This window comes from Chroicocephalus ridibundus, chromosome 6, assembly GCF_963924245.1.
Source record: "Chroicocephalus ridibundus chromosome 6, bChrRid1.1, whole genome shotgun sequence".
NCBI classification, from domain to species: domain Eukaryota; kingdom Metazoa; phylum Chordata; class Aves; order Charadriiformes; family Laridae; genus Chroicocephalus; species Chroicocephalus ridibundus.
This window is the reverse complement of record NC_086289.1, coordinates 67637398-67651203: the sequence shown is the minus strand read 5'-3', so window position 1 is coordinate 67651203 and position 13806 is coordinate 67637398. Positions and strand designations below refer to the sequence as shown.

The 13806-nt window shown below is 42.6% G+C and overlaps 1 protein-coding gene and 1 long non-coding RNA gene across 3 annotated transcripts in view; one reads left to right on the top strand and one right to left on the bottom strand.

Moving 5' to 3' along the window:
- Window positions 1-10613, bottom strand: part of LOC134516803 (uncharacterized) — a 35623-nt gene extending 25010 nt beyond the window's left edge. The window contains exons 1-4 of one of the 2 annotated variants that reach the window (XR_010071442.1): window positions 10476-10613; window positions 7750-8003; window positions 3354-4200; window positions 1800-1914 (exon numbers count right to left, since the gene is read on the bottom strand). This is a non-coding gene — a long non-coding RNA (uncharacterized LOC134516803). Of the gene's footprint in view, window positions 1-1799; window positions 1915-3353; window positions 4201-7749; window positions 8550-10475 lie in introns of those variants that run through there. The other variant, XR_010071441.1, reaches the window with a different exon arrangement.
- Window positions 300-13521, top strand: LOC134516801 (ovocalyxin-32-like). Its single transcript, XM_063337416.1, has 6 exons — window positions 300-701; window positions 7567-7629; window positions 8557-8731; window positions 9427-9563; window positions 10391-10453; window positions 10544-13521. The coding sequence occupies exons 1-6, from the start codon at window positions 483-485 to the stop codon at window positions 10700-10702; spliced, it is 816 nt and encodes a 271-aa protein (XP_063193486.1). The 5' UTR covers window positions 300-482; the 3' UTR covers window positions 10703-13521.
- Window positions 13522-13806: the final 285 nt, after the last annotated feature.

Sequence of the window (13806 nt, the reverse complement as noted above, 5' to 3'; positions counted from 1 at the left end):
CCCCTCAGACCCCGCCGCCCCTCTACAGCCCTCTAGCTCCCCTCAGACCCCCCTCGGCCCCCCTCCCCACCTGCCCTCAGACGCCCGCCGCCCCCCTCAAGCCCTCTGGCTCCCCTCAGAACCTCACGGCACCCGCCAAGCACCCCAGCTTCTCTCAGACAACCCCCGGCCCCCCTCAGGCTCCCCCGGTCCCACTCAAGCTCCCCCTGGCTCCCCTCACACCTCTCCGGCCCCCTCAAGCCCTCTGGCTCCCCCCCCCTCAGCTCCACTCAGACCCCCCGGCCCGGCTGAGGCAGGTGGGAGGGCTGAGGGGAAGGGGAGTAGCCGAAGCGACAGGAGTTTCCCCGGGCGCTTCCCGGCACTGACAGCGGGCGGAGGGAGGGCGGGAGGTAGCGGGCCGGGCCCCCCGCTATTAGTACCGGCCCTCGGCGGAGCCCGCCTCAGTGTGGAGCCGTCTCGATCACCCGCCGTCTCCCAGCACCATGCAGGGGCTCCGCGCCGCGCCGCCCGCCGCCTTCCTCCTCCTCCTCCTGCGCCCGCTGCTGCTGGCGGCCGCGGCGCCCGGCGCCGAGCGGGAGCTGAACCCCAGCAGCCGCCTGGTCGCGGGGGCGGCGCGGGTGGCCCTGCACTACCTCAACTTCCAGGCGGCCTCCCCCGGCGCGCTGCTGGCGCTGGGGCAGGTCCGCAAGGCCACGCTGAAGGTAGGGGGAAGGCGGAGGGGGCGGCTGCGGCTCCGGAGGAGCGCGGTGCGGGAAGGGGGCTTTCCCGGGCGGGCAGGCGCGGTCTTTAAAGTGACACTGGAAAAAGTACAATTAATAATAATTCTTATAATGGAAGAACAGGGCGGTGGTGCGGAGCTGAGCCGCCCTGAGGGTAGCGGGCACGTACCCGCGTTCCTCAGGGTGCTGCTGTCTGGCTGCCCCTTCTCTCAGGGACTCGGGGCACCAGGTCCCTTCAGGGCATCGCTGTCCCACCACCTCCTTCCCTCAGGGGGCTCAGGGCACGGGGTCCCCTCAGAGCATTGTTGTCCCACCAACCCTTCCCTCAGGGGGCTCAGGGCATTGCTGTCGCACTCCCCCTTCCCTTGGGGGGCTCAGGGGAACAGGTCCCCATCAGGGGGAAGTGAGTATCGACCTCAAAAGGTCATTAACTTACTAATGATTTAAATATGCCCCAAATCCAAGGTCAGCGCCCTGTATGTTGGTCGAGGTTGCTCTGAGTGCCCCAACCTGGAATCAAAAGCAACATAGCTTCCCACAGATGAGGGGAAGAGGAAACTGAGGCACATGGCAGGCACATGATGGAAAGGAAAGTTTGATAAGTAAACATTGTCAGCAGAATTGCTTCTGGAGGGAGCATTGACTTTGTGTGAATAGGGATGGAAAGGACTTTGGCTTTCTGTATCTGGAGATCAAGATCTCAACTAAAGATGATGCAGTTTCCATCAGAAAATATGCCTTTATCTTCCAAAAAACATGTCAAATTGAGGTAAGAGAAAGGGGTGAGAGTCCTAGATCCAGGGGCAGAGCTTTCAGGTCATGGAGAGTTTGTCAGGAGATGCCCAGGGCATGCCCAGTGTACCCCGACGGGGGTTCTTTTCCTTTGGCCACAGGTTGGTTTGGGTTTTTTACAGCTTACTCAGTTTCTGAAAGTAAGAGAACAGGCAAAAACTTTTGAGGAACGTTTGTTCAAGGCTGCAGATCCTGGAAGGAAAGCACCACCTTCCTGCAGAGCTGAGGAGGGTCTAAGCTATCACAGTGGATGGGATTTAAAGCTAGCACTCTCATCCTAGTCTTTACCTCCAGGCTACTGCTGGGCAGCTCCCTAAAGCGAGGGCCGGTTGGTTTTGATTTCCAGTCTGAAGTGCCAAATGCAGCACTGGATTCCACTGGATCCTTTTCATGGCTCTGGCATCTGAAAAAGAGATCTCATAACATTTATTCTTCAGCATCTGCACAGCTTGTTCAATCCAGGTCCTCACTCCTAAAATTGAGAATAATATTCTGTAGTGTAAAATCTCCCCTTTCAAGAAAGACATTCCAAGCCAGCCTAAAGTGCTTAGGATGTACTATTGAACTTACAACATTGAACTTGAGCCTTAATAACATATATCCCAGTTGACAGTGCTTCCAAAACAATTTGAAGCCTGTTTGAATTGCACACAATACTTAACAGACCAGAATAATTTCTATTTAAGTTTGACAAAACACAAACTACTGCATAACGATTTGGAATTTGCGTATTACTTTGTGTAATGCAAGACTGAAAGATAGCATTGGTGATGCTCCTTATCTGGGAATGCAAACACGGTGTCCTGCTATAGATTTGTCTGAGACCACAGCCTTTAGGTAACTCTCTGTTCTCATCATCATTCCCAAACACCTCAGTAAACAAAGAGTGTAATCAGTGCTGAGGATGGATGTGCTAGTGTGACACTTCATTCTTCCTACTATGATATTTGATACTTCTCTTGAAACTTACAAGTGCTCTTTTTGTATTTACTGGGCAGTGCACATATATTTACACATATAAATGCTTGTGCCTCTTTTAAGAACTACATCATGGCCTCTGGGAGTAGTGTGCAGTTCTGGAAGCGGTGCACTGGTCTTTTGTAGAGAGATGAATCAGAAGTAAGAGGTCAGTGCAGATTCTCTTTCCAACCCCAGTGTAACTGAATATTTGCAAGGTAGTTCTGGTTGTGGGGAGGGGAAGGGATTTTTTCCACCCACTGTCAGCCACCTGCCTTTTAATATAGGAAAGAAAAAAATTGGTTCATTATAGAGAAGTGAAATGCCTTATTTCCCCACAGTACTTGATGCCGTAGGAGCTTGCTGTAACCCCTTTCTGCAGTTTATTTCCCCTTTTTCTTTGCATGCTCTGTGAAAACAAGAGGAGAAATGGTCACTTCCTTCTTTTCTGTCCTCTACTGTAAAAAAATGAAAAGAATTTCCTGGAAGGAATGTGCTATATTTTGTGAATGCAAGAGAAAGAAATGTTGGGGGGTTGGGGGTTTTTTTGTTTGTTTGTTTGGGGTTTTTTGTTTTGGTTTTGTTTTTAAGTATTTTTTTCTTTTTAAAGAAGGATAGTTTCCTGTTGGTTAGTATATTAGTGGATCTAGTAAAGTAGGATAATTTTTTCATGGAATTTAATTATGAGCATTGTATTTTAAAACTAACATTATTAGCCCAGTAGCCAGTGAAACTGTGGTAATTAGAAGCAGGGCTGGAGACAACCGCCAGTATGGTAACTGTTAGGTGTGAAGGATTTTTCAAGTTCAGGTAAAATGAGACTTCAGTGCTTTTCTCTCCTAGCAACAAATAGCAGTGATATGCCAAACATATAATAATTTCTACCTTGCCATTGGCTGCAGTTTGCCTTTGTTGTCCCTTCTCATTGATGTGGGTTTTTTCTTAACTTTAGTATCTTCTAGGAAACAGCAGCAGGCATCTCACGGAATTGTTGACAGCTGCACTTTAAAATACATTTTTGAGGAGAGAAGCATTAGCGTGTGCCAGTTGAAGATCCTAGAATTAAAGAGAGAAACTTTCAAAAAACTGTCGTAGCAGTATCCCATACCAGGCTGTCCTGGGAATTGTAACTGAGACGTAGGTAGGTGAACCAGGAGGTGAAGTGTAAAGGTCAAGCTAGGCAATCTCTTAACTAACCTGCAACATTTGCTTAAATTGGACTACAAAATACAATTTTACAGCTGGATATTTCTCCTCACAAGCTCATCTTGACACAGAACAGTGTAATATCAGGACTATGGTCCTAATATTAGAAGTCAGTTAAAATATTTCTATTTGTTTCCAACAGTCAGGACCCTGTGTTACTGCGTGGAAAGTAAAATCAGCATCAGGATGGGTAAATTGTCTAGGGAAAGCTAGATACAGAGAGGTAGAGAAAATAGCCACCTCTGCTGGCTTTTCCCTCCTGCCTGGGGCAGTCTGAGAGCTCACCTGGATGCTTGTGGATCTCCAGAAGCCACAGGCCACTTAAGTGTGCTTGCAGGGACAGTGGCAGGGCTGCAAGGTGGAATCCTCCTAAGCAAGCCCCTGAAGCACACCCCTGTCACTCCTCTCTCAGCAGTGTCAGCTTCTCCATAATTAGTGATCAGGTCAGCCCTCTGACCCAGCGACTGAAAACTGGTCCCAGGGAAGAGATGCTGGTGGGGAAACACGGAGGTGAAGAGCTGGAAACCTGCGGAAAGGGGTGAGAGAGGGATCACCCCTTTCCATGCCAGTGGGGAGTTAGAGCAGTGTAAACCAATTGTGAAACCACCTCCTTTGGGACCTGGAATGAACTGCTCTTAAATTGCTATTCTGGCCTTTATAGTACTAAAAATCTGTTGTGGAAGTTGCATTAATTTTGAGCCCGGAAATAAAACAATCCCGTGACCCAGATATTCAGTGGAAAAATGAATTACTCACTTGTTTTCTTCTCTTTTGGACACTTTTATCTTTGGCTGCTTTCAGCCAGCCGTCATTGTGCGATGTCAAATATTCCTGAGCTCTTATTTAACTCATGCTTGTGATGGTTTACAGTGATGCATTTTAGGATGATAGTGGAAAATAATAGTGGAAATAAAAGCAATGCTTTTCTTAGAAACTAGAAATACTTTTGTAAAAATATTATTTCATGCCAAATGTAACTTCTCGCTCTCCCTGGGAAGATCAAAGAAGGTCTCTGGTATGTGTACCAGAAAATACATATTGAATACGTATTTTAGCTGTGCAGCACCACTTGAAAGCTTTCTAGGAGACTAGTACTGCTACTTGTAAATGAAGAGAGAGTATCTACTTCAAAAACCACTTAAGCACAGAATTATGTATTCTTTTTAAAGTGAGTATTTACCAATTCATTACTCATGAAGTTTTTCTATATCCTTCTATTGAGAAGAACTGAAGACTGAGTAATAAGTATGTAAGAAGCCCCAACTGACTTTGTTTTCTTCATTAATGCTTAATATCATGCAAATGCAATGAACCTGTTGAGATATTTTGTCAGAATCTGATTGCAAACTATTCTCAAAGTTACCACAGCTATAAAAATGATTTTTTTTCTTCAGCAGAGAGAACAGGTGACACAAACACAAGAACAAATAATACTGGAAGAAAAGTTGAACAAATTTTAAATGACTGAATATGCTGGACAGAAAAGATCTGGTTTAACTATAAAAGAGCTTCTGTTACAGTCTTTAAGACCCTGATGTTGTAACTGGGAGTGTGCAGTCAGGCTGCTGTACTGTGCCCATTGAGGAAAAGGTTCAGGAAGAAAGCCCATCCACCATCATCCGTTAAATCGCAGCTAAGTTTCTCCGGCTTCTGAAGTGTAGTTTATCTGACTTTATTTCAGGTTCTCTCATCTGCGGTACAGATGACAAGAAAAGAAATAAGCCTAGGTCACTGTGCTTAAAAAAATACCCATACTTGATCAAATGAATAGTGTCAGAAACAACAGAGATAACACCTCTTGGGTAGCCTTACAGGAATTAGAAACTTAGACTTAACTGCAGTGATTATGATGAGAAATTGGACCCTTCTTTCAGCTCCACAAATTATTGATTCTTTTGTAAACCTGCCTTTCAGAAAGCTAGTTTTTACCATTTTGCTGTACAGAGCGTCTGTTCATGTCTAATCTCCTGTCATTTTTAAGGACAAGATTTTAGCTAATATGCAAAATGGGGGCAGGAGAGAAGGGGAGAACGAGGAGGTAGAGAAGAGGCTATCAAAGTCTGAACTCATCCTCTCTCCATTCCCTTCTTGGTGTCAGCTGGGTCCAGCTCCAGACTTGCCTCATTGCCAAGCTTCAAGAGGGGAGTTCATGGAAGCAGAGCAAGCGACTAAACCAATTTGCCCTCTTATCTGCAGTGTATAACTCTGTGTATGTACTAAAGGCAGGTGCTGGGCTGATGGCCTTGCCCTCGGAATGAAACTTTGCTATTAATGGCTTCCTGGAAGAAAGTATGATGGGAACACAAAGGCCCAAGTTTAGATAAATAAAACGCGTGCACGTTTGCTTTGGGTTCTGATCTTCAAAATTGTGCAAACAACCACAGTTTCCCTCCTGTTTATCTGAAAAGTATTGTATTTAAAAACAAACAAGACTAACAAATCAGTGCTGTTGCTGGAATACAGTAATTTGACTTAAATATACACGTCAAAAGGCAGCTTGCATTCTCCAGTAAAATGCGTTTTCTACATACTATCTCACATATGCCCCTATGTAACAATATATCCTACATCAGTAGCAAAGAGAAGCAAGAAAAGGTTTAAGAGAAGAGAGAATGCCTTTTATTAAACCAGGTAATATAAGCAAAAGGAACAAATTTTAAGACAGAGAAATGACCTGGCTTGTATATAGAAAGCTTGTCTTATAAATCACAGTATAGTATACAAAAAGACTTATTTTCTTTAATTTATTTCTGGCTGATTTAACCAAAGGAGAGGCTTGGAAATGTACCAAGCAGTGAAGAGACACAAAATGTCATTTTACAAGCAATTGGTTGTATAAATAGAACATTTTCCACACTATTTGTTACTTGGACTGCCCACTCAAAAATAAGTATAGACATTTCAAAAGTGAATATAGAAGTTGGTAGGCAAATAAGGGCCTGACTAATGAAGTAAAGAGCAGATAATGCAAATACTTTTTATTAGACTCTGCTCTTACACTGTTCAATGAGACACTGATCCTGTTTCAGGTCAATTAGTATTTTTCATGACTGACACTAAGAGCTAGTTTCTGTTTCAGCATGCTTGGGGACAGGACAGTCTGGGATATCCCACAAACAAAAAATAATTTGTTAACTGAACTATTTCTGTTAGCAACAGGAAAAAAACCCCACAAATTCAAGAAAATGAGAGATTTCAAAGGTGTACACTTCTAAGGCTTTTCTGATGTTTTGTGCTACAAGAGGTGCCACTGTCTGCTTCCCATCAGCAAGGAGTATTCTTTTATTTTTCCTTAACAACTGGAATCTCAGATAGTTGATCAGGCAACTCGATGACTAGTATTTTCAGGGCAAAACAGAGCAGATGGGTCAGAATCCTGCTTTGACATGCTGTGAGGAAAAATTAGTCTCTTTCCAGTCACAAGAGAAAAAAAAAAACTAGAAAGTTTAGCATCCCTAAGATTAAATTAGCCTGTGTGATTCCTGTTCAGCTGTGAATCAGTGAGCAAGATTTGATTCATTTATTCAAAGTCACTCTGATAGCCTGTGCAAAAAATACCTCCTCAGAAGCTCAACACTGATTCATAATTTTATTATTTTAAAGTTACTCAGTATCAATCTGTCCTGTGAAGGACTTTGAGCTGCATTTTTCTTCTTGCGTATGTCTGTGAGGAAAGGCTTTAAAACATCCCTTAATATAAAGGTTATTTATTGTTGTTGTTAAGAGTCCTTGTGTTTGCTGCTAGGGTCATCTCAGCGCCTCTCCTCTGACCAACTTCCTGATGCTACAAGGCCATGAGGGAGCCATGGCACCCTTGTTTTCCTCCTCAGCACTCAAGTTACAGTCCGTAAGGCTATAGTTACACTGATGGCTGAATCCTTCTCTCTTCCAGAGCATCCCAGACTCTGGTCACAAGTATTACCTGCAGTTCACTACCGAAGACTACAAAAGCGGGGTGAGTTTATGGTCCTCCACGTTTCTTCTGACAGTGTGCATTAAATGAACTTCAACATCTACAAAACAGCGTACATTTAAGTGCTTTTGTAAAAGGATCTTTCACAATGGAAAGACTTACCTTTATGCTTCTACCTGCCTGTCCTGCATGGGACGTGGCTTCCTCTTAGCATCACTCCAGTATCTCATCTAATTAGTCTTCTGCCTGTGTCGGGGATCCCAGTGGCCAGAGCACCGTAGGTACCTGCTTTGCTCACTGCCTGAAGAGATTGTCTCGTTTAAGTCACATCAGGCAACCAAATGCCCGAGTGAAACTTTGTGATCGTCCAAGCTCAGTGTCACAGCATGGTCCTCATTATGCAACTGTAGCTCCTGCTGTGTCCACACACCAAAATGAGAATAAAGAGTTGACAGCTGTGTGTTCTTTTTAATTATAACCCCCCCCATTCATTCTGTCAGACAGTTGTCATGAGCAATTTTACTGTAAGCATCTGCTTTTTCATTACACACACATTTTATGAAATTCAGATTATTTTCAGAATTTAATATGAAACATAAGATTATTTTTATTTTAAGGATGAAGCGTCATACAATGAAATTCCCTGTTATCAATTAATGTTATTTCTTAAGAACTCTCAAACATATTTCCAAGATTAATTAGTGCATTTCAGCTACACTTGTTGATTAAAAACTTCTGTTAAATCACATTAGCCTTGTGGTTTTAAGATATTTACTTTTCTGGAAAAAAAATTATATCCATCTAAAGACTATCTTGACCCCCATACAGCTTCAAACAAAGCATCTCATGAAGACATACATGTACTCCACATGTATCTTCACATGTTAATACCATGAGCTTTTTAAAGAATGTGTTGCTGGTTAATAAAATCTCTATTAAAGATTACAGTTTTGAATCCTGCCTTTACAGGAAAATGCTGGGAGCTGCCTTGCTACAGTGTTGTATCCCAAGACAAAGTCTACGCCTGTTGTCACTATCAAGTGCATGCATACCAAAGACCAGAAGCAAATCGAGGAAGAGGACAACAGACTTTACCAAAAAATTAGGCACCAAACCAAGCCAATAATTGGAAACAATATTCCAGGTATATTCCTCCAAATAATCAATTATATTTCACTTTATCTCGAAGATTCTGGGCACTTTTAAGAATACAAACAAATGTACATGGATTTTAAAACAGAGACAAATGTATTTACAGTAGCATCCTAAAACCATAGAGCTAACCATCAAAACAATTCCACCTTGCCAGCAATTCCTGGGGAGAAAAAAAATCCTGCTGCGTTTAGTGACAACAGTAGTCAACACAACGTTGTGAAGGTGTTTTAGATTTAAAAGCAAGCCTATGCAATTTTATATTCAAATAAAACGTCCTCAAGTAATAACAACTGCCTTAACTCACACACCTTCCCCAGCTGTGGGTGGAAATTCACAAGGGATGACTAACAGAATTTTTTCCACCCTGGAAACAGAGTGCCCCAGTCCCTCTTTTCCTCCCGGCTAGGTAAGGACATCCATTATCATGGATATTGGGTTTCTCACCTCCTTGTGGGGACCCAGCAAATACTGTCTCTTGGCAATTTCAATTCTGTCATGCTTTCATGCTTTTACTGTGACTGCAGGTTTAGCATCACTCTCCTCCCTGTTCAAGACTAACACGTCAGAGGGAAAAGTTGCTTCCCAGGAATAGTGCTATGCCAGGCTGAAGTGCTCTGTGGTTTATCATTTTTCCACTGAACAGACAGAATTAATAATTTTTGTATTACTCTTTCTCCCTTGCAGACAGCTATGGCAATATTGAACCTGCCCTGGAGCCAGTGTGGGCTTTGGCTGTTGCTGGCAGCAGTTACATCATGTGGGAAAAGTCAACAGAGAACTTGGGTTACTTCATGGCACAAGTCAAGTCTGTGAAGCAGTGGGTAAGTGAAGTGGAAATTACACGTCTGCGTTACAGAAGGTAACAGAGTCTACCAAGCAGCAGAGAATAAAATAACCATCAACAGCTCACGCTGTCTGTAATGGCTGTGATTCTCCCAAAATCCCAGTGGCTTCTTCATGCAAGTATCTCCACCTCTGGACAAGTATTTTGTCCAGGTTTGGTGGAAGAATTTTACTCATTTGGACAAAATTTAGTTTTCCTTGTTTGCATGAGTGGATCTGTTGGCTTCTGCAGGTTTAATCAGGAGATTGGTCCTGCAGTTCATCAGCCCCATACTAAATTGCTCCTCATACTCTTTGCCCTCATAGCCAAGCTTGAAGGTAGCATCCGTCTAGTACCTGGCATGTGCTCTTTGGAGAACATTAACCTGCAGCATATAGAACAGGAGTTCCCAAAGCTTTGTTTCCCTCAGTCATCTGCGATCGATAAAAAGCATTTGGTTTCTACTCCCTAGTTATTTAGAATGAGATTTCTCTGAAGGAGATATTAATAGTCAGGTTTGATTCTCAGATTTATTTGAGGGTTAAACTCAATTAGCATCTGAGTTTCATGTAAGAGAACAGTCAGACTGCAGGGCCACGCTGCAGTTGGCGCCTTCAAAGTTTTTATGCAGGAAGTGCTCTTAATTCCCTGTCTCTCCACATAGAATATCTGTCTCACTCCAGCCAACGACCACAGCCATCTCGAGCCCTAATCATCTTGCTCCCTAAGCACGCTAAATGCGGTCAACTAAATCAGAGCAGACTCTAAACTTCAACAATATAACTTGTGTTCTTGATCATTTTTTTCTTTTTGACACATGCCCAGATAAGGAAAGATGATTTTACTGAGTTTGACTACACTGTCCTACTCCATGAAATTCCAACACAGGTAAGAAAGCATAAGCACATACCTCCTTTCATCAACAACGGAACAGTATAAAGATCATAAACCATGTGTATTTTTAAATCTGTTCTCCAGGAAATTGTTTCATGTCACATGCGCCTCACTTGGCTTCCTGGTCACCCTCTGAAAGTGAAATACTTCTGTGCCTCAGACAACCAGGGGCTCCAAGATGGATCTGGAATGGAATCTGGATCAGCCGCTGGGATTTTAAATGAAAGGGGAGCAAATTTTTAAAAGAGATTGTCACCTTTATGTATAAGTATTAAATGAGAAAATCCTTGTGTTAATAGACCTGTAATTGCAACAATTTTTCTATACAAGTCAAACAGTGAATTTGAATGCTTTCATTACTCTGTTTTGTTCCAAAATTAATTCCTCTGATTTCTTAAACTGCAAGATTCATGTTAGACAGTTCTAGCTAAAAAACTTTGTGACTACATATATACACAGATGAACATACACAAGTTGATTTTATGTCATTAACTTACTGTTACTTAGAGTAACATAGTTTGTAAACAAAGTTAATATATTTGGGTACAAATCTTGAGAAGAGTATTAATCTGTCACTAAGAAATATTTGTCTACTAAATTTTTTTTATTTTCTTTTTTGAGATAGGTACAGGCTGATTTTTACCTTACGTCTCCAATAAAACAAATACCATTACTCCAGGTCGAGGTTGGGTTTTCTTTCACGCTGCTGCCGTTTGACCCCAACTTTCCGTCTTCTCCCAGTGTCTGGCCTTTAAAAGGATGTGGACGAGCGTAGGCAGCGGAATGTCTCCCCGCAAGGCCCTAGAGCAGCCAGTAACCAGCATCTGCATGGCGCTGGTCCCGCTGACGCACTGCTGTTCCCTGCAGTGTGAGATTACATAAAAATAAGTTTCTTCTCTCATATTTGTGAAGGCAACTCAGAAAATATTGATATAAGGAAAACATGTTTTGTTGTCCCCCATCTGTCACCAGTCCAGAACACTGCAAGGCAGTGTTTGTCAGACGGAAATTGAGGATGTTGTCTTAGCGTATTTGCAGTTCTTGCTATTACCTTGAACGAAAACAGGCAGAACTGCAGAGACAGGGAGGCACTGTGCACTGTGCAGATGGATTTCCACATTTGGGTTTGGTGAGTGAACGGCCCGCTGCCAGAATACCCCATCAAACAGCTCTTGTATTAATGACTGCCGTGTCTTATACTCATCCTACATACAACAAAGTCCTACTACAAGAACACGTTTTTCTCCTTTCACACCAAATTCTCCATTTGGGTTTACAGCAGACCCACTGTCCTGCCTTTGTTTGCTGAGATTGTGCCAAACTCTCTCGAGTTCGTAATTTTTTTTCCCCACTGGCAAGATTTATGGCAGGTTAAATTAAGTCCATATCAGTAAGTAGGAAAACAGGCTATGGTCTCTGCCTTCTGGGATGATTGTGTTCTTCATAACTCATGGTATACTGCGCTATCATTGATCTGAAATCAGTAACGATGATTAAGGTATTTAACATGAAAGCTTTAACTGGGGGATATTTTAGGCTGGGTGATGTGTTAAGCCCCCCTCCCCCAAACTCAGGCATTTTACACAACTGTATTAGTCTGATATACTTTCACTGACTGAAGCTTTTTATATCAGCAAATAATAGGCATTACAATAAATTCAGTGACGCAGCATTTCACATACTTTTGGTGTTTTCTTTTGTGCTGGTAAAACATATCATCAAACGCATGAAATCAGAGCTTATAATGGCAACACTTCTTAAAGAAGTTGGTGATGAAACATTGGTTTTTTGGAATGAAAACAGGAAAATCATATAGATTTTGCACTTCAGGGTTTTAGCAATGCACTTAATCACAAGTTTCATTTCCTTACCTTGTTTTTGTCACTGCTCTCCAGACCTGGAACAGAGGATCAGGCACTTCTAACTTGCCAGATCAGTGTAACTTTTCACTACTAATAAGCAACACAAACTTAGGTCAGTTAAGAAACTGCATAGTAACTTCCAGATAAGTAGCTAAACCTGTTGGAATTCAAAGGCAAAATTTCCACCAACTTCTTTAGCGCCAAGTTTTCAGTCAGCGGATTGGAACCTAAAATCATAACAGTTTTTACTCAAGTAAAATTCTTGGTTAACTCAATGTAGACATTATCCGAGTCGAGGCTCAGATGGGTTCACAGCGAATTCTTCACACTAAAAAAACCCACGTGTAGCGCATATCTGTAAGAGGTTGTATAGACAAGAGGAATAGTTCTCTTCCATCTTTTCTGCTAGGAAGAGTTCAACTAAGTCAGATGAGTGCTATGTAAAATCTGATTAAAAAAACCTCAAACAAACATCACACACAAAGAAACTAAATCCAGGGTGCCCCAAAATTAGTCTCTTGGTAGTGCTTCTGTCCTTCTTCCACTGTCCCCTACTATCCATGAGCCTTCCCACTACCCACGGATCTTCTCCCTCGCGCTGACGTTGAGCAGACCCTGCTGTGCCTCAGCCGTCCCCGCACTGAGCTACCCGAGGCCGTGCTCTCATCGGCCACGTTACATTTGCGGAGAACCAGCACACACCTGGCAGAATCCGTTAGCCAAGAATTCACATCGTGACTGGCCTCTAATAAGTATAATGTAACAGCTTATAAATATAATATAAAATATAAATAAAATAATAACCACCCCATTTATTTCAAATAGTAACCACCCTGTTTATTTCTTCCATTTGTACTGCTTTTATAAGACATCTTTGAATTTTGGTAAATGTGCTATATTTGCTTGTTTAAGTAAAATCTCCAAATGTCAGAGAACCTGCAGGGCTTTTCTTGAAACGAGTTCCAGCTGGGTATTTTCACAAAAGTAAAGCTCTGAATGTCAGGGAATCAAGAAGGATTTGGCCCAAAGCAACATCATACTCATACACCACATTTTGCCAGTGTTTAGTTAGCATTTACGACACTGTACTTTTTTCAAGGTTAAAATAATTTTCACTGTCTTTCTGCGAGGGCTGAGGAAAAGAAGCCAGGGCACTGCAGGGCACTGCGCACTGTCTGCGTCTGGTAAAAATCAACCACAGCCCTGTGCCAGGAATGTAGCTGGTTTTGTACTGGAACTTCATTCTGTTTACTGGAAGTCTGCAAAAATGCTGTTAAGCCGAGTAGGTCAGGAAGAGAGAGCACGCAAAGAAAATTCAGCATAGATCTTCTGGTAGTAATTAAGAAAAAATATTTATGTTAATACCTTCTCTTTCTCACACAACTGTGACGCCCTTGTTTTATCTCTCTTCTATGAGTGAGCAAGATCTGCTCAACTGATTCCCAAGCTCAGCATCATCAGCAACGCGCCCTCTTGATTGTAAGA